The following is a 23,745-nucleotide window of genomic DNA, read 5'->3' on the forward strand; positions in this document are numbered from 1 at the left end:
TGTTTGTGAAAACATTTATGGATCAACATCTTTTTAGTTAAGAAAGGAAGTAGAGAAAACGCCGGCAGTTATCAGTCAAGCCACCTGACGTAGCGGCTTCTCTGCTGTGCTTATGTGGGTTTTTTTTCTAACCTTCTGCGGTGGGAACAGTACGTCTAGAACCGCCGCGTCCGGCACTCTACGTGGCTGTACGGGACTGGTGGCTACGCATCGTTATGCAACTTCCTAAATAACAATACAAGTTGGTTTTGGCACTTGGTAGAGCAGTAAACAATAAATTCAAAAGAACTGCGATTGCTTCGCAATATATATTGCTATATAATTCTTCCAGAGCTAATTAAAGAAAAACACTACCAGAAATCTTTATTTTAGACTCGCTTGTTTACTTGTTCTTGACAGTGTTCTTCCTGCGCGAGTAAATTTGATGTGGTCCCTTGTTTGTCAAGTAAAGGAGAGGTGCATCTCACAGGTGTACCCGTGAGATACACCTTATTTCATTTCCCTTTTGCAGGTTTACGCGTCTTTATGGTGAACGGTAGGGATTATTCATGTTTGTACTAGTAAAGGTACCCCCCCGCCTTTCATTTTCATAGAAATGTTGCCTTGGGTTGGGCCCCCTTCGAAAAAAAATTCTGGGTAGATGCATGCTGCAGACGCAACCATCCCTGTGCGATATACGCTCCGCGATAGTCTGTTTGCAATGTCCAAACCTGGAGAAGGATGTATGTTGACTTAAAGCGCTGGGCTAGCGAATTCTCTCCGCAGATAATTTCCCAAGTGGCAACTGCAAAATATGCACCGCGGTAGCTCAGTGGCTACGCTCTAGTGCTCAGAACGAGGCTGTGGGTTCGATTCCCAGCCGTGACTTATATTTAGGTGCACCTTAAAGAGCCCCAAGTGGTCAAAATTAATTTGGAGCGTTCCACCACGGCATCTCCCGTATCCCCAAATTTGCTTTGGGACGTTGAACCTAATGAATCAATCAATCCTGAAAACCGCAATAGTATATTTGCTTCATCCACACATTACATGAAAGATGTCCATAACTTCCACATGCATTCTTGGCTCACTCAAGGACTTTCATAACGCTGGCAATGCTGCATTCCCGTAAGGCATCTCTGGTTTTTGGCTTCCATTGTGAGGGGTAGACAGACATGGGCAGGCACAGGTGTTCTCCGACTATGTGTCTCACAATGTTGGTGTGATGGCCACAGTTATACAAAGGTGGATTCTCCAGCTCCACTTTTTGTTGACATTGATCTTAAATAATTATGAAAGCCTTCGCATTCCACTGGGAAAGCCAAACAACAGCAATGATTTGTCCAGCGCAAGCAAGAGATGACATTAGCTCTTGTTCACGTCACCTTACCTGTGTGCTATTCCTCCTTCTCATATAGCCAGTGCCTGGTTACTGGCAATGCATCAACAATTTCCACTTTGTTGTTTGCATACAAAATTGCGGGAAGAGCTACAGCATGTGTGTACACATGCCAAATTAGAGCCACTAAATATGGTAGCCCAACGACTGCTGTATATGAGCTGCTATTGCCTGATGTCAGCCGACAGCCAACCAGCAGATCCAAAAATGTTCTCCAGGCATCACCGTACAACTGCAAAAATGAAATTACAGTCTGGACTGAGGTGATCAAAGTCCGGTTTTCTGTGCGTTGAATGCATCTGTGTACCAAGAGGCAGTCTGGGGCCCCTTATGCATTAGCAAGTTATCCACTTTGTTCAATGCTCTGTGAAGCACTAAAATCAATGGCACCCGCCTTTTTGTGTGCTCAGTATTTGAATGAGAAAATTCGCAAATGCAACACAGTGATCTAGTGGGTTTTATGAGGCATTCATCAATTCATATAATATTTCTCACTTTTAATTAAAAGGATAGCTCACAGACAGTTGCACAGGCAGTGATTCAAGACAGTTTGCAAACTGGTTCAGCTTGAACAAAAAAAAACAATAAAATTATCAGCTGTAGTCCCTGTTTCTGTAACCACTGTGTTTTGCAAAAGAACGTTTTCAACCGTGAACAAATGCCCACCATTTATTCATTCAATAGCATCATAGTCATCGTCCTCTTCACGCTTCCGCTTTTTGTCATTGATTTCAGAGGGTGTTTCACTCTTAATGTTGATGATTGGCAGCGGCACCGCTGGCTGAGTTGCTGGTTCTGTGGTAGCTGTGGTGATGACTGGTGCAGTGGTGACAGCTTCAGGTGCAGGCACTGCTGCAGCTGTGGTGGGAGCCGGCGGTGCAGGCTGTGGTGCGGCTGTCACTTGCACAATTGGTGTGGGTGCTGCTGATGACACTGCTGTACTCACATTGAGGGGTGGGCCTGCAGTCATTGAAGGGTAATTTAGAATTACAAACATCTGAAGTCACAGCATATGAACCTATTTTCTCAGTTACATTTTTTCGTAACCTTACAATCTGCTGACAAGCTTTTGTCAGCTTTGGTACACGCAATTTTGATCATGTTTGTTTTGATGAAAAGCTGAATGTTTAGTGAGTGAAAAAGGGTGTAAAATCTTACTTTGGGAAGTTATAATATTATAGAAATGATCAAATAAGAAAAGTATTTCTTCTCAGTCATTCAAATGAGAACGTTGAAGCTTCATAACTTTTGTTCTAGGAATGCGAGAACCATAAAATTGCTCTTGTTTCAGTCTTTGATATCTGCAAAATACAATGACATTTGATTTAGCAGGATCTGTGTAGCCAGTTTACTTAGAATGCGACCAAATGACGTTTTCATGAATAATTAGATTAAAAATTAATGGCATGGTGTACATAAAAACCGAGTTTGTAATTAATATGAGCACATGAAAACACATATTCACTGAAGTTTTCATCATCCCACCTTAAATAATAAAGCACTTTATGTCTACAAGTTACGCTTGCAGTAAGCTGTCAGGTTTGGGAGACACTGTTGAGTGTTTCTAGGTGAGATCAGGCAAGTCTAAATCTGCACGAATTCTATGCATTAAGACAAAGACGCACTGCAGTATGTAGACGAACACCACGAAGAAGCTGGCAGCACTCGAACAGATGATGGCTGCCATTACAAGAAGTGCGAAACAGAATTTTTGTCAAGACTTTTGTGCAATGAAATTTTGAAATTTTTATATATCGTATTTACTCGAATCTAGGCCGACTCTGATTATAAGCCGACCCCCTAAAGTCTGAAGCCAAAAAAATATTACCTCAAATGTAGGCCGAACAAAAAAAGCGAGGACAGCCTTCACAAAATGCAAACAGCCTTTATTGAATCTGAATGGGCAGAGCTCATTCAATATCATCGTCACTGCTAGACTCGTCACTGTTTTCCTTGTCATTGTCACCTTCAAACAGTGCACTATCTTTGGTACCGTCAAGTGCATTAGATATGCTGTACTTTGTAAAGGCATGCATGGTCAAAGTACCTGGGCTGTCGTCCCTTGCTGCAGCAACCCCGCCCGCCAGCTGCGATAGCGATGCACGTTTGATGCGGCCCATTGCTGTTAGCATGTGGTCTTTGTCAGTCAACCAGTCAGTGTAATATTTCCGCAGACGATCCTTGAAAGGTTTGTTGATGCAGACATCAAGCGGCTGCAACTGGCCCGTTATGCCGCCCGGCATGACAGTGAGGTCCATGTTCGCTTGGGCGAGCACAGCGTTCACGTTGTCGGCCAAGTTCCCACGGTAAGAGCCGACGACAAGGAGCGATTTCTTTGTCAAAAGGGCTCCTGGACGCCGTTCGCCATACAACCTTAACCCACTCTTCCACCATCGCACCCGTCGTCCACCCACTCTCATTTGCACGCACAATGACATTTCGTGGGAAAGTTTCTCGAGCAGGCAGTGTCTTCCTTTTAAATAGCATATAAGGAGGGAGTTTATGTCCATCAGCTGTGCAGCACAGCATCACAGTTGCGCGCTGCTTCTCGTAGCCTGCAGAGCGCACCTTCACCTCCTTAGCACCCTTTTCATTCATGGTGTATGCCACTGGCATATCAAAATACACAGCCGTCTGGTCGGCGTTGTCGATTTGCCCAAGGTTGTAGCCTGTTGCTTCTCTCTTTCGCAGCACGTAGCACTGAAAAGCTATCAGCTTTTCTTCGAAATTGCTTGACAGCTTCTGGGTGTTTGAAGTGCGACGTCGGAGGCTGAAGCGCTTTATGAATTTCTGAAGCCAGCCCCGGCTGGCTTTGAAATCCTTTGGTATTAGGCCTCGCTCCCTCGAAAGTTCCCTACCTTTCGCTTGGAGCAGTTCTGTTGTCACTGGAAGGGCAGCTGCTCTCTGCGTCCGAACAAAGTCTGCCAAAACTGTCTCCACTTCGTGGTGACGGCCTTTCTTTGGTTCGCTAAATGCCATCCTCACTGCGGCACACGCAAAAAGCTGCTGTTGTTGTCCCCTCCAACGACGGATGTTTTTCTCGTCGACGTCGAACTCCCACCCAGCTTGAAGGTTCAAAGATGCCTTTGCGGCTATCACAACTTTTCGCTTGAAAGCGGCACTGTAGTGGCATCTCCTACTTAGTGCCATCACGATAACACCACGCCGCACACCGATACGGCCGACACAACACAGGTCAAAATGGCGACCTCGCTTGTGTACGATTGGCTACTGGCACGGCTAGTAGCGGCTGCGATACTAACTTTTCTAGATGGTGCTAGCTATGCACATTTAGCAATTTAAATGAAAAACTGGCGTGTTTTTTAAAATCCTCGAATCTAACCCTAGAACCCTAGAGTTTGGAATATGATTATTTGAAAAAAACTTTACCTTGGTGAATGAGAATTCATTAAGACACCCTGTATACATTTATGACCTCTGCATGCAAGCGACTATGTTTCCATCCATAATAAATGTCATAAATTATTAGAAATGTTCTCTTTTTTTTCACGAGATGTTACCATTGTTTACGGGAAAAAGAAGCAATACTGAGACACATATCACTCCCGTGTATTTCACACGCCATTGATAAAAGACTCTGCCAAAGGGGTCACTGAAGTCTATAGGTTTCTTCAGGGTCAAAAAAGCATGCAAAGCAATTTGAAGCGAGGTGAACATACAGCAATATATTCATTCTCTAGGCATAGGCTATCCATACCTTTAGAAATAATTGTTAATTGGCTACCTCCTTCTCTTTCAAAAGCTATATACAAGTATATTTACTACAACGTAATACGCCGCACTTGGCCAACAGGCAACAGCCCGCACTAGCCTCCAATTGTCGTCGTCGTCTTCTTACTGCTCGCATCTTCGTCATTGGTAATACTATTCCATAGCACTACCCCCGGCGGCAAAAGCGCCGTCCCGGAGCGGACTAAAAGCTGGACTCGGAAGCAGTGTAGTAGGCCTTGAGCCTACTGACGTGCACGACATCACTAGATGCCAGAGTAGATGACGAGGTTGAGCTCACAGGAGCAATTTCGTACGTCACAGGCATCACCTGGCGCAGCACGCAGTAGGGCCCTGTGTATCGCGAAAGGAGCTTTTCTGAAAGTCCGACGTGAAGAGAGGGCGACCACAGGAGCACAAACGAGCGCACCAGGCGAAAACTGTACGTCACGGTGGCGGGCGTTGTACTGACGCTGCTGAGTGGTATGCAAGTTCGTCAGTCGAGCACAGGCAAGCTGGCATGCATGGTCGGCGAGGGCGATGGCATCGCGCGCTTACTTGCTTGTTGAAATCACAGCAGGAGAAAGTGCCGTGTCAAGGGGCAAGGTCGGTTTGCGACCATAGAGTAGATGGATGGATGAAAAACTTTATTAGGGTCCTTTAGGGCGCGTCCTAGCGCGCAGCGGGCCGCTCCCACGTCGGGACAGAGAGGCAGAGCCTCTCCGCTGCGTCGCGGGCCCGTTGGACAGCCCATAACTGTTCTTCGAGGTTGGGGCTGCGTAGGACAGCATCCCAGCGTGAAGAAGTGTTACTTTCATCGCCGCGTAACACGGGGCATCGCCAGAGCATGTGAGGTAAGTTCGCTAAGTCATTGCATAGTGCACATGCATTTGTCATCTGAATTTCGGGGTACATGTTGTGAAGAAGTAGGGGGTTTGGTTATGCCCCCGTCTGTAGAAGCCTTAGTGTCAAAGCCTGAGGTCTATTGAGTTTGCAATGTGGGAGGGGGTAGATACTCCGAGCCAAGTAAAAGTGCTTAGTAATTTCGGTGTACGAGGAAGGAGAGTCCCGATTGTCAGTACCCCCGGCGTCACGCTGCCCGGTTGATGATCCCTCGCGCAGCTCCGTGTGCCAACTCATTGAGGTTGGGCGGGGCACCCTCGATCTGTCCCATGTGGGCTGGAAACCAGATTAATGTGTGTGGCTTGATCTCTTTGCTTCCTAATATCCCTAGGGCCAGCTCGGATATGGTTCCTTTGTCAAATGCCCTAGATAAAATGGAGAAAATCCGGCGGCGGCGTGCTGAAGAATTATAAGCAAATGTGACGTAAGGAAGGGCAAGGTCCCAGTCATGGTGGTCCTTGGAAACGTAATTGGACAGCATATCGGTAAGAGTATGGTTTAACCGCTCTGTCAGGCCATTGGTTTGAGGATGGTATGAGGTAGTCAGCTTGTGCTGAGTAGAGCAGGAACACACAATATCGGCTATAACTTTCGAGAGGAAGTTACGACCACGGTCAGTGAGCAGCTGTCACGGGGCACCATGAAGTAAGATAATGTCACGCAAGAGAAAGTCCACGATGTCAGTGGCGCAACTGGTAGGGAGAGCCCGCGTGATAGCGTATCGAGTGGCGTAATCAGTTGTGACGGCTACCCATTTGTTCCCAGAGGATGACGTGGGAAAGGGACCGAGGAGGTCTCATCCAACATGAAAGAATGGTTCCACAGGGACAGTGATCGGCTGGAGATGACCGGCAGGTAGCACCTGAGGTGTTTTCCGACGCTGGCAGGTATCACAGGCAGCAACATAGCGTCAGACGGAGCGAGCGAGACCAGGCCAATAGAAGCGGCGGCGGACGTGGTCGTGCGTCATGCATCTCAAAGAGCACAGTCTGTCATAGATGTTTTGGCACGACAAGAAGATCAGATCCATCAGGGAGAAAGTTCCTTCAGTACAACATGCCGCCCTGGAGGACATATCGGCGAACGGATGCGTCGGTAGGTGTAGAGCGCAGACACTCGATGAGTGCAGAAGGGCAGCGGATGAGTGCTCGCAGCGATACGTCTCGGTACTGCTCATCAGCGATGTTAGCGAAGGCAGACACAGAGAAAATGCCATTGGCGGTACTACTGTCGGCGTCGTCAGGCTTGTCTACCGGGTAGCGAGACAGGCAGTCAGCGTCCTTGTGTAGTTGGCCAGATTTGTAGGTGACAGAGTACAAATATTCTTGAAGGCGTAAGGCCCAGCAACCAAGTCTTCCTGTAGGATCTTTCAGTGAGTATAACCAGCAAAGCGCGTGATGGTCTGTGACAACAGAAAAGGGTCAGCCATATAAGTATGGGTGGAACTTCGCAACCGCCCAAACTAGGGCCAGACACTCACGCTCAGTGATGGAATAGTTGCGCTCGGAGGGTGAGAGGAGCCTGCTGGCGTAAGCGATAACAGGGTTGTTGCCGCGCTGGCGTTGTGCCAGTACTGCGCCAATTCCGTGACCGCTGGCATCAGTACGGACTTCGGTAGGCACGCAAGGATCGAAATGGGCCAGAACGGGAGGCATTGTGAGAAGGTCGATTAGATGCGAGAATGCAGATGCCTTGTTATCGCCCCACTGGAAAGAGGCATCTTTTTTCGAAAGCTCGGTTAGTGGTCGTGCTATGGCCGCAAAATTTTTCACGAAACGGCGGAAGTGCGAACAAAGGCCAATGAAGCTACGCACATCTTTGACACACTTCGGAACAGGGAAGTGCGTAACAGCATGGATCTTGCCTGGGTCTGTTTGCACTCCGTTCGCGTCAATGAGATGCCCAAGGACAGTAATCAGGCGATGGCCGAATTGGCACTTCGATGCGTTCTGTTGCAGACCGGCTCGACGAAAAACGTCCAGGAATGCCGAGAGGCGCTCGAGGTGCGTAGCGAACGTTGGGGAGAATACTATAACATCGTCCAAGTAGCACAGGCACGTGGACCATTTGAAACCGTGAAGAAGGGAGTCCGTCATGCGTTCCAAAGTGGCAGGAGCGTTACATAGACCGAACGGCATCGCTTTGATTTGATCAAGACCGTCGGGTGTTATAAAAGCAGTCTTCTCGCGGTCGAGATCGTCCACGGCAATCTGCCAGTAGCCGGAGCGAAGGTCAATAGAGGAGAAGTAGTGAGCACCATGGAGGCAGTCAAGGGCGTCATCAATCCGAGGTAGGGGATACACGTCCTTTTTGCTAACCCTGTTAAGGTGCCGATAACCCACGCAAAAGTGCCACGAGCCATCCTTTCTTTTTTTACCAGTACAACAGGTGACGCCCATGGACTACATGACGGTTCAATAATGCTCTTCGCAAGCATTTTGCGAACTTCTGCATGAATAACTTGACGCTCAGCCGGTGACACTCGATACGGGCGGCGATGAATAGGAGGGGCATCGCCGGTATTAATGCGACGTTTAACAGCTGTAGTTTGGGCCAAAGGACGATCATTAAAGTGAAATATCGTGGTAGGAAAACAGAACGCGGTAGAGCTCACAAGCGTGCTTGGACGGCATGTCAGGCGCAATCATTTTCTGTAAGTCGGCGATGGTACAAGTTGCCGACTGCGATGGTAGAGGAGGATCGGCCGAATTGTCGTCTAATGCAATAGATGCTATTGAGTGATCCTCGAACGAGCAAAGCTGGGCGAGAGACATCCCGCGTGGCAGCACTTGTGTCGTCAAGCCAAAATTGACCACTGGCAGGCAGAAGCAATTCACCGTAATAGATCAAACGGTATGAGGCACTGTGATCCCGTGTGTAAGTAGGCCGTCTTGCATAGGAGCCGCGATGTAGTGACCGTCGGGCACTGGTAGGGATGACACTAAGTATAGGCGGCCTCAATCTCACGCCAGACAATCCTGGTAATATTGCCAGTATTGTTGAGACGAGGAGCGTCGGCACAGGAAGACGTCGCTGGGGTGTTGGGCAAACGGGCAAACTGCTGGTCGATACGTCAGCTTTTAGCGAGTTCCAGGCGACGGCACTCTTTTATAACTGCATCCACCGTCTCGACGTCTCGTTCTTGAATACGAGCAAGTTGAAGGCATCATCGGCAATGCCTTTGAGGATGTGGGATACCTTGTCTAACTCAGACATGTGTGCGTCAACTTTGCGGCACAGAGCCAAGACATCCTGAATGTACGTGACATAGGGCTCTGTTGACGTCTGCACACGGCCGGAAAGCGCCTTCTGCGCGACAAGTTGGTGACCGTAGGGGTTGCCGAACAAGTCTCGGAGCTTTTGCTTGAGCGAATCCCAACTGGTGAGCTCATCTTCGTGCATCCGAAACCAAACTCGAGGTGTGCCACCGAGGTAAAAGACTACATTGGCGAGCATGATAGTAGGGCCCCACCGGTTATTGCGGCTGACGTGTTAGTACAGGCTGATCCACTCCTCGACGTCTTCCCCATCTTTGCCCGAGAATACGCCAGCATCACGACGAGCAGGGAGAGTGATGTAGGTCGTCGAAGTGGCAGCAGGTGTCGGAGGTGGCTGAGTCGAGTTGTCATCGTCGGGAGTTATGAAGGAAGGCTCGACGTACCGTCCACTGCGAAGCTCCGTGACGAGGTACAGGGAACGTCCACCTCTACCAGATATGTTACGTAAGAAGACGCAGATGAAAAGCTATATACAAGTATATTTACAACGTAATACGCCGCACTTGGCCAAGAGGCAACAGCCTGCGCTAGCCTCCGATCGTCATCGTCGTCTTCTTACTGCTTGCATCTTCGTCATTGGCAATACTATTCCATAGCAATATAATGTAATTTGTCCTGTGTATATATTTAAATATATTGTGTATGTGCATAGTGTTTACAGTGTAAATTTAAAACAATGTTGAAGTGACAAAATGCGGCTGCCAGGATTTGTAGAAATAAAGCGAAAGTATGAATTAAAAGCCATGCATGTCCGCGCCAACAATGATGTAGTAAGCTATGACCCACAATAAAATTTGAAGTGAAATGGTGGAGGCAAGTCAAAAGAAACCTCAGATGATGTGGGTGAAAAAGGTGCAGTAACGGCACTCTAAGTGTGTGGGGGGGAGAGGGGCTGCCCCCCCCTGAAAATCTCCGAGCAGCAGTAATGGTGACATTCGCTCGGTATCGGTATAAAGAATGTATATCCTTGCAAGCCTTTATTGCTACACATCCTCTGGTATTTGAAACGTAAAATTTTGCATCGAGGTTGCTCCATATCAGTGCTATCTGAAACTATGCTGTTTATGCGGTTGAAAATTTCATTGCAGTTGGCCTATAGAAGGATGCTAAATAAAATTAACTATATTAACTTTACAGAAACAGATTCATTATTACTGAAGAAAATGAAGGCTTTTTGTAAGTTTTACACCAGAACCTCAGCGCTGGTGCATCAGTGTGACGTCATGGAGTTTGAAGTCATTTCTCGTACTTGGGTCATTTAGATGCAGAAAAGCTTCTTAAAGATTGCTATGGTATTTCTCTGTCTTTCTTAGAATGCAACGTAGTCCTCTACCAGACAGAACAATAGGCTAGACAGAAGCAGGTGCTGTTGAAAATGCATCATGTCACGGTAAGATGATGAAGATGGTGTGGGACTTCAAGGTGTTATTGCCATCTGCGTTAAATTTTTATATCTTTTTTGGATGACGAATCTTCCTTTCACGGCAAAAGCAGCTGGTGTACCACTGCAGAAGCGCAATTTACTAGTACAGTTTAATTTAATATCTCTGTTTAACATCTCTATTTAGGTACCTTTATTGCTTCAAGTGATAGATCTCATAAAGGGGTGACTCACGTTGAGAGAGTTTGATGATGGGAGTCGGATGCGTTTTGTTGGTTGTGGCAGGACGAGACACAATTGTCACTGTTGGTGCAGCTGCTGACTTGCTGACGACAGCAAGTGTAGCACCTGTCTTGCTGTTAAGGCTCAATGCAGGTGTGACTTTTGATAAACCTGTAAGAGAGCAACTTCATAAGGTGCTTTTCACAGGCATGTAGTTCAGCCCCACCAAAGAGAGAGAGAGAGAGAGAGAGAGAGAGAGAGAGAGAGAGAGAGAGAGAGAGAGAGAGAGAGAGAGAGAGAGAGAGAGAGAGAGAGAGAGAGAGAGAGAGAGAGAGAGGTGCTGAATTTAATAAGACACTAGAGAACATGCATTATTATCTTTATACTTGGCGTTCATTCATGGTCATATCACCTATGGTATTGCTTCCTGGGGGAAACACATATAACTGCCACCTCTCATCTATTCAACACATACAGAACCAGACTATTCGCATAATCACCAACAGTTCCTTTTACTCAAATGCTCTCCCACTACTCCAGGCAAACTTTATATTACCTGCATCTGGCTTGTTTAAGTATCATCTAAGTATTCTCTTTTTTAAATTACTTAACAAACAGCTTGCTTATGAATTTGTGGATTACAAATTACTCACTAATACCAACCACACTAGGTTTGCACATTACAACTTTTTATTACCTAAACGTAACACCAACTATGAAAAGATGACATCCTCGTTTTCAGCATTAAAAATATGGAATGACCTACCCCATTCACCTAAACTAACGTTATCTTTGTCTTCAAACATGAGTTAAAGACATTTTATTTCTTTTTGTAAATAGTTTCAAGTCCTATAACATGTTCTCTGTTTTCTCTTACCAATGTATTGCATTACGCGCATTCATTTGTTTTCCTCGTACTTTTTTTCATCTTTGCTGCTTTAGCCCACGTTTTGTACAGATCATCTTTTTTTCTGTTTAGAGCCGAGGGTCCTGTTGCAGTCATTGACTTTGGGACCCTCGTTTGCATACTATTTGCTATTTACTAATTGTTCCCTTAAAGAAGGATAAACTAAAACTGAAACTGATATGCAGATGCTGGAAAAAAGAAGTGCAAAAATCATTAACAATCAGTAGTCATCCTTTCTGGCAATGACATGGTACTATGTTTTCACAGACAAGTTAACGCTTCAGAAGTGTACTTTATCTCTTATTCTTTTTCATTTATTTCTCATTACATTATGCTCAGTTGAATGGTGAACACCCACTAAACTCTCAATCTGGCTGAGGGTTTCTAAAACTATGGGATTTTACGTGCCAAAACCATGGTCTCATTACAAGGCATGCCGTAGCGGAGGACTTCAAATTAATTTTGACCACCTGGGGTACTTTAACGTGTACCTAAATCTAAGTACATAAGTGTTTTTGCAATTCGTCCTCATTAAATTGCGGCTGCCGTGCCTGGGATTTGATCCCATGACCTCAAGCCACCACCAAAGCTACTAAACCCCATTTTCCCCCTTAATTAGACAATTGCTCATTCTGCAACTACAGTATGATGCCAGAATTTGTTGAATGCACAAAAATTGTCCTCTGCAATTGTGAACAATTCAAAATGTGCACCAAATGCAGCAGGGTTTTTAACTGTGGATTAGGTTGACAAGGGATCTTCTATCCACATAAAAATCAGAGGTAGTTGTCACACATCATATGCCACTGATGCATAAATCAGACAGCCTGGTGCAGTTGTCGCAAACCACACAAAGACAGTGTCATCTAAAACTGGACACGTGCTGCCTCAGTCATTCCTTTCTCTTTCACTTTGCATTCAAAATGGGATAATTAGCTTGGTCTTGTGCTTCACTTTCCCAAAATTCTCACCTCTCCTTTGAAATGAAATGTTTACTTCCATATTATTATACACAAGTAACAAACATTTGTCGAACTTGTAGCCAAAGTCTAGTTGAAGGTTTGATAAATAAATATAAAAGAAATCTTGCATAGCAAGGAATAAAGAAAGAGCAAAAGTAATTGTGCATACAAGGTTGTTGATTGTAAATCCACAAGTGAACAAAAAGTAAGTCAATAGAACAAGAAGTAACATACATCAGAGTACCAAAGAACAATGCAAGGGGCACAATTCAAATACAAGAGAATAGTTATCTCAATTTCGTTCTGCACTATAATGTGAATATCTTTTACGTACCCCACAAAGAATGCGAAACAAATTGATTAGTACTGAACTGGCTGATAAAGCATAATTATAATGCCTATGTCTAAACTTTTTGAAAATACAGTTACAATGCAGCTTCGACTGCTGCCACAACTCGTGGCCTTCTTTTGAAAGAATGCGGCAGTTCTCAATCGAGTTAATATTTGCACAGATTGTGCCATTCAGCCTGATTATTGCGGCCTCTTGCAGTTGGAGTGGAAGCATTTGGCTATGCTCAAGAACATAATTTTGCCTGTTAATAACCTTGCATGATCAACTTACAACACAGTTTTGTGAAGCACGAGAATACTTCAATAAAAAGTGGCTAAACTGTAGCATTTGCATATGCTACTGTTGCTATCAAATTGATCAATAGAGTGTTAAAACAACAACAATGAATTTTCAAGCTGCTCTGTGTACATGCACATTACTTTGTAATTTCGCATTCATGTAAAAGGTTATCAATCTATTGTTCACAGGCATTAAATGAGAAAGTGCTCCTGGGCTTACTAATTTAAAACAGCACAGAAGCTTTTCCTCTCATCAACAAAGGTGTGATGCTTTCGTTAACATTTTGCACACTACTGATAACCTGCATCTCATTGAATAAAAAGAGAAGATTGGTGAAGCTTAATGTGCACATTTAGTAACATGAAGAAATAAATATAAACACGCAGAAAACCACTATTTTATTGACTGTCTTTTTAATGTGTCCATTTTACTTTTTCTTTATTGGTGATTGATATCAGTAATGAGGCTTTCAGAAACACTCACCTGCTGCGCTGTTTGCTTGCATAGTTAGCCCTAGCTGTGGTGGAAGACCAACCTGGATTCTCGGCTGTTGGAAGGACAAAAAAAAAAAAAAGCAAACTGTGAGCAAGCTATAACAGCAAGAACTTCTAAAGAGCATAACTTGAATCCTGTATTGCTATGAGCAGATGCTGCCGCATCACTCCAGCAGCTGGTTTGTAACGTGACATGAATGGACTGTTTCCAAAATTGCATTAATACTAGATATGTTATGTAATTTATTTCAGCTACAGGCTCTGAGATTTTAACATCACATACCTTTTGCCATTTGGTAACTCCATCCAAGCTACAACTATTAATGACCACAGTCATTAACAGATACATTTTTACATTTAATTGTTGGCGTTGTTTTACAGGAAGTTATATTTCAAGTACTAATTTGAGTGTGCCTAAGCAAGTGTGGGACTGTCACAACGACATTACTTAAACTCTCATAGTTTGATTTCTTAAATTATTCTATTTTGCTGTAGAAAAACACCCAAGTTGCACCAAAAGCACTTGTAGGCAATGTCTCAACATTTAAAAAATTAGTTTTGTACCATTTGCTATGCCAGGAAGAAGTTTGTGGGTTTGTTGTTCAATATTGAAACAGTCGTCCAGTGCAAAAGAATGCCTTTACATCTGCAAGCTGCGGATATATCTGCGCGTGAAACGGGAATGGAGCGCAACGCTAAGCTGCAGTTTAATCAAAACATTGCAATCACAACCATTCAAGTGCATAACTGTGCGAGTTAATTTTCCCCCGAATTACAGAAGGTGAAACTTTTCCGTGATGGCAATGGCATTGTCGTTTAAAATGCTAAAACGTTAGTAATATTAGCCAGCACATCATTTTACCAGCTACTTCTTCTAGTCGTCTATAATTGAGCAATCAATGGGGCACTAAATAGCAATAAGTGAGACGCCCATGCAGCTTGATCACCGCAGTTTCACACGTGCACATCGCCACAATTGGAAAAATCACTAACATGTGCAAGCTTTTACACATGCTGTGAAATGCTGTACAGGTAAGCTGTTGATCTTCCACTCTACCTTCGTGCATTTAGGAAGGAGGAGTTCAATGTAAGAGCACAGTACCCGGACTGCCGGAATTGCAGCTAGATGCTAGAGCACCAGTTCTCTTGAACATGCAGAACCACACGCAATAAAACGAGACCTTTGCATAGCAACACTGGGCAAAGCGCACTGTCATCTGCTGTGATTGATTGATTTGATTTCTTACAAGAATGTTTGAGGTGCAGTTAGCTGATTGAAAAATGAGCAGATCAAAAAATTTATGAAAGCTGTTGATGTTATTTCTTCCCTTGAGATAAAACAACAGCAGTTGCTAGCTGAGGTCGCCGCTATGCACGGCAAGCAGGCCAAGCTTGAGCAGAAACTAGATACTATGACCACTAAACAATGTGCAATAGAAGAAGGAGTTGTTGTCATTGAAGACTGTTACACCGGATGTGCAGCTGGTTCAGTCTCACTTTAAGTCCATGACAACAGAACTGTCAAACCTCACTAAGTGTTGTGATGATCTAGAAAACCGCAGTGGACATTGTAATCTTGTGGTGTATGGTATAGCAGACACAGAACACGAGACATGGGACCAGGGTGAGGCGCAAATACGGAAGATCTGTGATGATATTTCTGGTGTGCGACTAAATGATCACGACATATAGCGTGCGCACCGCGTGGGATGCTTCAGTATAAGCAAACCACGTCCGCTTATTGCTTGCTTCTCTTCCTACAAAACCAAGCAAAATATCTTGTCGCAGGGTCGCAAGATGAAAGACACTGGTTATGCTATCACTGAAGATTTCTCGCCACGTGTGCGTGCGGGAAGAAAACAACTTATTTCATATGCCAAATAACAAAAGAGCCCTTTTAAGCTTTGTTTCAACAGTCTTTCCATTGAGAATAATATGTACAGATATGATAGAAATAGCAAAAAAGTCATGTACTGCAACTAGTAGCTGGAAGGGCCCAAGAAGCTCCAAAATTGGGCTGATGCTGACCTAACAGTGATGGTTTCACAGTGTCAAAATAAAGTTGATTTTGCTTTTGTTACAACATTGTATCACCCTAACATCATCATTGGTACCGAGTCTTGGCTCAATGATTGTGTGCCAGATGCCAACGTCTTTCCTTTGGGATACGCTGTGTACCAAACTGACAGAAACATGCATAGTGGGGGTGTGTTCATGCTAGTTGAAAATGACTTGCCAAGTTGGCCAATCTACAATTCATGCCGAACATGTGAAGTTGCACTGTGCAAGATTTTGCAGTCAACTGGAAGAACGCTTACAGTAGGGTCATTTTAAAGACCACCCGGTATGAACGCTGAGCCTATAGTAAACTTATGACGACACAAAATGATATTATACCGCTAGGAGATGACTTTAATGCCCCAGACGTACTGAGGAATGGTGAAGAACCCACATTTTTCCCAGACTCATCATTGCACGACACCCTGGGAAGCTTTGTTAACGGCTTAAACTTATCTCAGTATGCGTTAGAGCTGACAAAGGTGTGCTCAGGCTCATCCAGCATTCTGCATCTTCTATTCACAAATCAATCCACCATTATAAAGGATACAGGATGTGTGCCTGGCATAAGCTACCACAAAATAGTTATATCTTCTTTCAAGTATCTGTATCAGCATAAATGTAAATAGTCGCAAAGAAAAGTGTACTTCTACAATCAAGGCAATTACAACGCAATCCGGGACGAGCTAGACCTTCTTTTACTCCACGTTCGATGCAAAATGCAGTCGTCATGATGTCAACGATGCATGGTTGCTCCTGAGATCTAAAGTCCTAACTTTAATTGAGCAACAAGTCCCACCTAAAATATTTATCTCTAGGGGACAAAGGGATAAGCCATGGACGATGTGTGAAATTCGCAGCATTATTAATAAAACACGCCGCTATTTGTTCGCTTTTGTGAGATCAAACAAGTTGCCATCCTAGATAAAATTTCCAGACATCAGTGTTTTTCATGAGCAAAATTCGTCAAGCCAAAGAAACTTTCTTAAGGATATGGAAGCTTCCATAAAAAGCAACAGCAAATCAATTTGGAAATTTGTTCAGCGTAGTCGTAAACAAGATATAGGTATACTGCATCTTCTTACGGTGTACAGAACTATTACGGATAATGAACACAAAGCTGTCGTCCTAAATAATTACTTCAAATCAGTGTTTTGGGCAGACTCACCCGAAGATAGTGCTGTTCTGCCAGATGTTAACTAATTAACGCAACTGATGGATGCAATTTCACTCTCTGAAGAAGGAATCTTCCTCCTCCTGAGCGCCATAAAGCCCAGCAAAGCAAACGGCCCACACATGATATCGAACCGCATCTTGAAGGAATGTGCATGCCCCATGAGTCGCCTTCTCCATCGTGTGTTCGCACTTTCGCTGAAAATGGGAACAGTTCCAGACGAACGGAAAGTTGCAAACATAGCAGTTCATAAAGAAGGATCTAAAAATAATGTTGAAAATTACAGCCCAATTTTTGTTATGCGAAGCATCAAAAATATTGGAGCATATTTTGTATAGCAACATAGCCAACCATCTCAGTGAGCACAAGTATTTTTTCCAGAACCAGCATGGATTTCGCCAGAGCTTCTCCTGTGACACACAACTGGTTGAATTCCATTTTGATCTTGCGTCTGCAATTGATAAAGAATTGGTGGTAAATTTCGTTTTCTTAGACTTCAGGAAAGTGTTCAACCAAGTCAGTCATGGTTGCTTATGCTACAAGCTATCCCACCTTGGTCTTCCTGAAAATGTGTTTAAATGGCTGGAGAGCTACTTTTCTTCTCGTAGTCAGCTTACCACTGTAAACGGTTTGAAATTGTCATCAGTTCCTGTCACATCTGGCATACCGCAGGGATTGGTGTTAGGCCCTTTGACGTTCTTAATCTTCATCAATGACATATCAAAAGGAATTACCGTATTTACTCTCATAATGATAGCACTTTCTTTGTCAAAAAAATTGACGCAAATTCAGGAGAGCGATCATTAAGCGGGTTAAATTTCCCGCGAAAAGAAACAGCTTCTTTTTTCATCCCGTGTTTGTGGCAGGACGATAACGGGTCAACAAGCAGGCGGCTGCTGCTGTCAGTGCGGGACACCAAAACAAAAATGGCGGCTGGCGGAGCAAGCCGAACGAGATTATTTTTCTTCTGGTGAGTACATTTTGCGCATTGAAACAGTTTCTTCCGTATCAGTAACGAATAATATCGTTAATATCAGCAAGTTTGTGACAATAACGTTGCCATGTCCACTTTGAGGGGACAGAAACAGAGATGGGCGTGCTTAGCTGCCAGTGACATAAAAACACATGGCGGGCATGCTGCTGAAACAGCGGCATTTGTCTTTACTCCTATCTTAATACAACATGTTTCTGCTAAGGGTGGGTGAATATCTTAGCTGCATTACAAGCGTCAGTGTATGAATAGGGTACACTCCTAACGTATCAGTGTAAACGTGGCCACTATCGTTGGCGCTCGCGATTTGTTGCGTGCCCGCGAGTGCGGACGAGAAGAATCGAAAGGCGCCTTTAATGTTGCTGTTGTTGACCAAAACCATTATGAAGCTTACAAATAATAAAGCCGAGGCAAGTTTGGTTGTAGCTTTTTTTTGCATGGAAGTGCGAAAAGTGATGAAATGAATAAATGGGGCATCTGCTTAAGAATGTTGGATGCGTGCAGACCACTTGGTATGTATTCAAGAGTTGTTCGCGTAGCATTTAACAGATGGTAAGTGCGATCATCATTAGCTAGACTTGGCACGCGACATATCGCTGTGACAAGTTCAGGGTGCAATCATTACATGGGAAAGAAAAAAGATCGAATTTTGACAACAAAATGCAGCGGTGCAATCATTACGCAAGTGCGATCATTATGCGAGTAAATATGGTACTTCGAAAATACGGTTGTATGCAGATGACTGCATTATTACCCAATTAAAACTCCAGCTGATAATGAAATTCTTCTATCTGATCTGAATAAAATTTTTGAATGGTGCAGTACCTGGCACATAGCTATAAACACAACTAAATGCAATTACATTCGTTTCTCGAGGAAAAAGCTAGACTCTCCAAACTCCTATGTTATTAACAATGTCAGCTTACCACATGTAAAGGAGGCAAAGCACCTTGGTGTATACTTTACGGATATCCTATTATGCAATGAATACATAAAAAAAACCGAAAATAAAGCCAATAGAACTCTTGCACTTTTGGCTCGCGCTTTCCATGAGTGCCCTGAAGGCGTGAAAAAAGTGCTGTACATGCGATATGTTCACCCTATTCTGGAGTACGCGAGTGTACTGTGGGATCCTTATCAACAGAACATGATACATTTGCTAGAGCGCGTACAATATCAAGCAGCCAGGTACACCGTCGGCGACTATCGCCACACAAGTAGCATCACCGCTGTGAAGACTAGATTGCAACTGCAGACTTTGAGCGATCGTAGGCATTACCTCAGGCTGAAGTTCTTCCATAATATTCTTCATGGGCATTCTGGCATATATAAAGCTACATGCTCGCACCACATTACATTTCGAATTGCCGCGACCGTGCTCTTAAAGTTTGGGAGACAACTTCCAGAGGCAATTTGCTGAAGTATTCATTTTTTCATCGAACGGCATCTGAGTGGAACAAGCTTCCCAAAACCGTTATAGGTATCGCATTGAATTCTCAGTTTTACATGTGTTCAAGCTCTATAGCGCTGCTTTTACCTGATCCGGTACTTGTTTTGTTTTCTGTACTGTACTTCTGTACTTATTTTGTTTTATACAGGTATGAATATCCTGATACTAACGATCTATTGCTTTTGTTTACCTGCTTATAAGGCCTTGTTTCACTTGTGCGACACTGTGTTTTTTCTTTACATCTACAAATGTGTAAGTATGTGCATACCCCCCCCCCCCCCCCCCGTAATGCTATCGGAGCGAATAAGGGTTTTTGTAATAAATAAATAAGGAAATACTAAACAAAAAATATTTCTTACTTGGTGTGCACTTCATTAACCGATTTTGCTTATGATGTTTTACAATGATAAAGCCAGTGTACAGTTATTCAAAAGCTTGTTTCGATATAATCAAACAATAATTTATTTACTGTGCCCAGGAACAACCATGATGTCTGAGAGGTGGCGCATGCATGCACCGAAAACACACAAACTGCAAGGGAATAAAGTAAAAAACATCAATAAAAAGAACAATTTTGAAAAGAGCATACATACAACAAGGTGCAAAGTGAATACAAAAAACAAAGGAGGGGAAGGGCAGTTGAACAATGTGTGAAACTAATACACAACAATGCAAAGCTCGGAGACAATGACAGCAAGTTATGAAAAACACCTGAGATCATGAAAATAAGTGTTATAAAGGCTCAGTGTTCTGTAGATGGTTGAGTGTTGGTGATGACAGGCAGAAACAAGGAAAGGTTTATGTTTTCTGGTGACCTTGCGCAGAATACGAAACTTGCTATACTGCTGCGGAGTTTGGGGCTGGTGAGGATACCGTGAAGGAGTTGGAAAAGAAACAGAAGGTCGGCGCCATTACGTCAACAGTGAAGTAAGGGCAATGACAATAATCCAACAGTGCTAGAACAAGCTCCAGTGTCTGTGTTAGCGAAGTGGGTATGCTAATGCTTAGAAACTTTTTCTGGACCCGATCTATAATGCTGGATCTATAAATGCTATTCCAGACGACCGACACATATCCGAGTTGAGGAAGACAGATTGTTGTACAACTTGTGAAAGAGTGTAGGAGAACGGAATTCCCTTGATAGTCTGCAAGCAGAGCCAAGAGAGCACATACCCTGCATTACAACATGCTTAAGGTAAGCAGAAAAGTGTAAGGTTGCATTAAAGGGTATACCTAAAGCCCCTACATCCACGCACCACCGCCGCTTTCTTAAGCAGCGACAACCTTTGTTGTGCACCGCCTTTTCCCCTCACACCATATCCGGTTCCGGTATTTCCGGTTCCGGCGTTTCCTCTTCCTGGAGTTGCGCTGCGGGAATTTCCACGTTGACTGCCGTTGGACGACGCTGAGACGCCCGCGCGTGCTTAGCAGAGCTGTGGCAGTCACCATAAGCAGAATGCAAAGGGGACAAGCTGTGTATTCCGCTGAAGTAGTAGTTCGCGGTCGCTCTTTTCCAAATGCACGAAAAACGGCAGTGGTCTCCAAGCGCCTAGGCACTACATTCCACTAAACGTTGTCGCTCGTGCCACAACCCGTCGCAGGTTGACGCGAAGCAGCGAACACGAGCAGATCGCTGGTTACAGTAGGCGGTGGTTCTTGGATGGAATCGCATTCACAGTTTCAACCGCAGCTCGTGCAATTAAAGCCTTTCCAGCGACGCGAAAGTAAACAACGCTAAAAAACAAAGCATCACTTCCACTCGTAACAGGAAGCTGCAGCTACGCAAGTTCCGCTTGCCGCCGGAAGCTAAGGGGGTGAGTGGGAGAGGTGCGTGGAGGAGGAGGGCAGGTTGGCGGTACTTAACCTGGTCGGCGGTAACGTGTATGGAGGGGCTTTAGGTATACCGAGATCATTGCCCTTACAGACCTTACACAATGGTACAGAATCTACTGAAGAAGAAAAAGAAATGCTTGCTGCTTTAGGTGTGAAAATCATGACCTTGTTTTAAGCAGCATTCAATGCGATGTTATTAATTTTGCACCACTCAGAAAAAGAAAACAGGTAAGAGTGTAGTATGCAAAAGTCATCAATAGTATGAATTTCCTTAAAAATCTTGATTTCATTGGGATATAGATGGAACAAAATTCCAAATAATGGAAAGAACATCCTTAATGAGAATTTTTAACTTGATAGATGCCACTATTTTCCATGTAAACAGAAGACGTTTGGCCATTGACATTAACATAACATTATCTACCAAGAAGATAACTGTGTAAGAGATGGAAAATTGACAAGTCAACACCTCAGTGTGTAAACTTGATCAGAAGCACTGAGTGGCCGACTACATCAAAAGCTTTGCAGAGGTCACAGTAAACGGTGTCAACTTGCTCACTTTGACGCACCGGCATGGAGATCTGTGTCATGAAACCTGCGAGGTTTATGTTAGTGGGGCGGCTGGTGTGAAATCCATGCTGATAAGGTATCAATAAGTTTTTCACAGTAAAAGACAATATGTTGTGATGAGAAAGCTCAAAAACCTTAAGACGTAGCACAGAGAAGAAAAACTAGGCAATGATTCGAGACACTGATGTTACAGCCAGACCTAGATACAGCAAGAACATGAGCAGTTTCCCACATTTGTGGGAAAGTAGAAGTATTCTACCAGTAATTAAATATACATGTCAATATTGGGGAAATATACTGCTGTAAGCTTTTCGAATTGCAGAGGGGATGCCATCAGGGCCACAGGATTGAGAAGGCTTCAAGCGCTTAAGTCGTTGGCTGATGAGCTTTTTAGTCAAACGACACAGCACAAGATGTAGGAATTGTCTTTTGCCGCTGGGTGACATCAGTGTTGGAACCTCAAGCTTTAAATAATAATAATAATAATAATAATAATAATAATATATGCCCAGTTGACAAATGAAAGCTGCCACTGGGTACATCAGCTCTTTTTAAAATATTTTTTAGCATCTACCTAGTTTGTAAAAAGCAATGCTCAATGTCATGATACCATTGCGCAGGTCAAACTGAATGCCGATAACAAAGCTTGCTGCCAATTTGAGGTCCAGCGCTTTACAAGCTTTTCATGTTCATGCAGCTTCAGCAGAGAGCTAGGAAATTAGCTTTTCATAACGCTTGACGAATTCAGTCTCTTCGTGTGGTATTTGCACTACAAATTAATCAGCGACAGTTGCACACGCCGGGGAGGGTATGTATGTATGCATCGCGCGCGCGCGCGCACACACACACACACACACACACACACACACATAGAAGGCAACTCGACTTCCGCTCACCTTTTTCGCAGACTTCAATCGATAGTTGCAAGCAGTTAGGCTGTACCTATCCGGCGGAAGACGGGGTCCAGCATTCGCTTTTATAAGTGGTAGCGGCGTGCTGTTCTTCTGACGCGCGATTTCCATCAATAGCTGGAAAAGAAGCATGAAGAGCAACGCTTAAACAACGTCTACGTCGCGATAGACCGCGCTAACAACATACGTCTCTCGGTGGCGGCGACGTGAACGTTTTTTCTGCTTGCATCTGAATAGCCAAACGCACGTCATCGACGTCAACAGCTCTCTTCTTCGCATGGTTCGAAAACAATCTGGCGTCCTCGAGGATATTCGTAACATAACCTGAGTGATTAGGGGAAAAAAGAAAGATAAGTTAAGCCACAGGTTCTAACACACCTAACATATCCTAGCGTCAAGTACTGCCAAACGAACTACTCACGGTAAGTGAACTCCAGCATCTGATTTATGACTCTCGGTTCATAATCCAATATCCCCATGTCCTTCAGTATTGCACCCATGACTTGGGCATCCTTCGGTGTGCTTTTCGGGGCCGCCATCGTATGGCAGTTATATGGATAACAAGCGACAGTCTAGAATGAAGCACCATGCGAGCTAAAACACTGGTTTAAAAAACGAAGTGTGAACAGAGGCACAAACTGGCACAGACCTCCAGCCCACTAGCTACACTAGCGGCCATGCTAACAAGTCGACGAATGACCGGATTTACACGCCGGAAAATGATGACGCTGCTGCTGCTGCTGCTGCCGCGCAGCGGGGCGGGTCGAGTGGATGCGGGTCTGTTCGCAGCACGGGAAGCGAGGCGGAAAGCCCATGGAAAGCCTGGCAATTGTACGGCTGCTCGATGAAAATGCACGTTTCCATCAAATGACT

The 23,745-nt window shown here is 44.3% G+C and overlaps 1 protein-coding gene across 1 annotated transcript; it reads right to left on the bottom strand.

Annotated features, from left to right (window-relative positions):
- Nucleotides 1-2,019: 2,019 nt before the first annotated feature.
- On the bottom strand, nt 2,020-23,600 carry Taf9 (TBP-associated factor 9). The gene is made up of 6 exons (XM_075681200.1): nt 23,294-23,600; nt 23,060-23,196; nt 22,858-22,989; nt 13,875-13,938; nt 10,904-11,062; nt 2,020-2,338 (listed from the first exon to the last, which is right to left on the bottom strand). Exons 1-6 carry the CDS (start codon nt 23,409-23,411, stop codon nt 2,052-2,054), a joined length of 897 nt encoding a protein of 298 aa, XP_075537315.1. The 5' UTR covers nt 23,412-23,600; the 3' UTR covers nt 2,020-2,051.
- Between the last annotated feature and the right edge of the window lie 145 nt (nt 23,601-23,745).

This window comes from Dermacentor variabilis, chromosome 2 (assembly GCF_050947875.1).
Source record: "Dermacentor variabilis isolate Ectoservices chromosome 2, ASM5094787v1, whole genome shotgun sequence".
NCBI lineage: Eukaryota > Metazoa > Arthropoda > Arachnida > Ixodida > Ixodidae > Dermacentor > Dermacentor variabilis.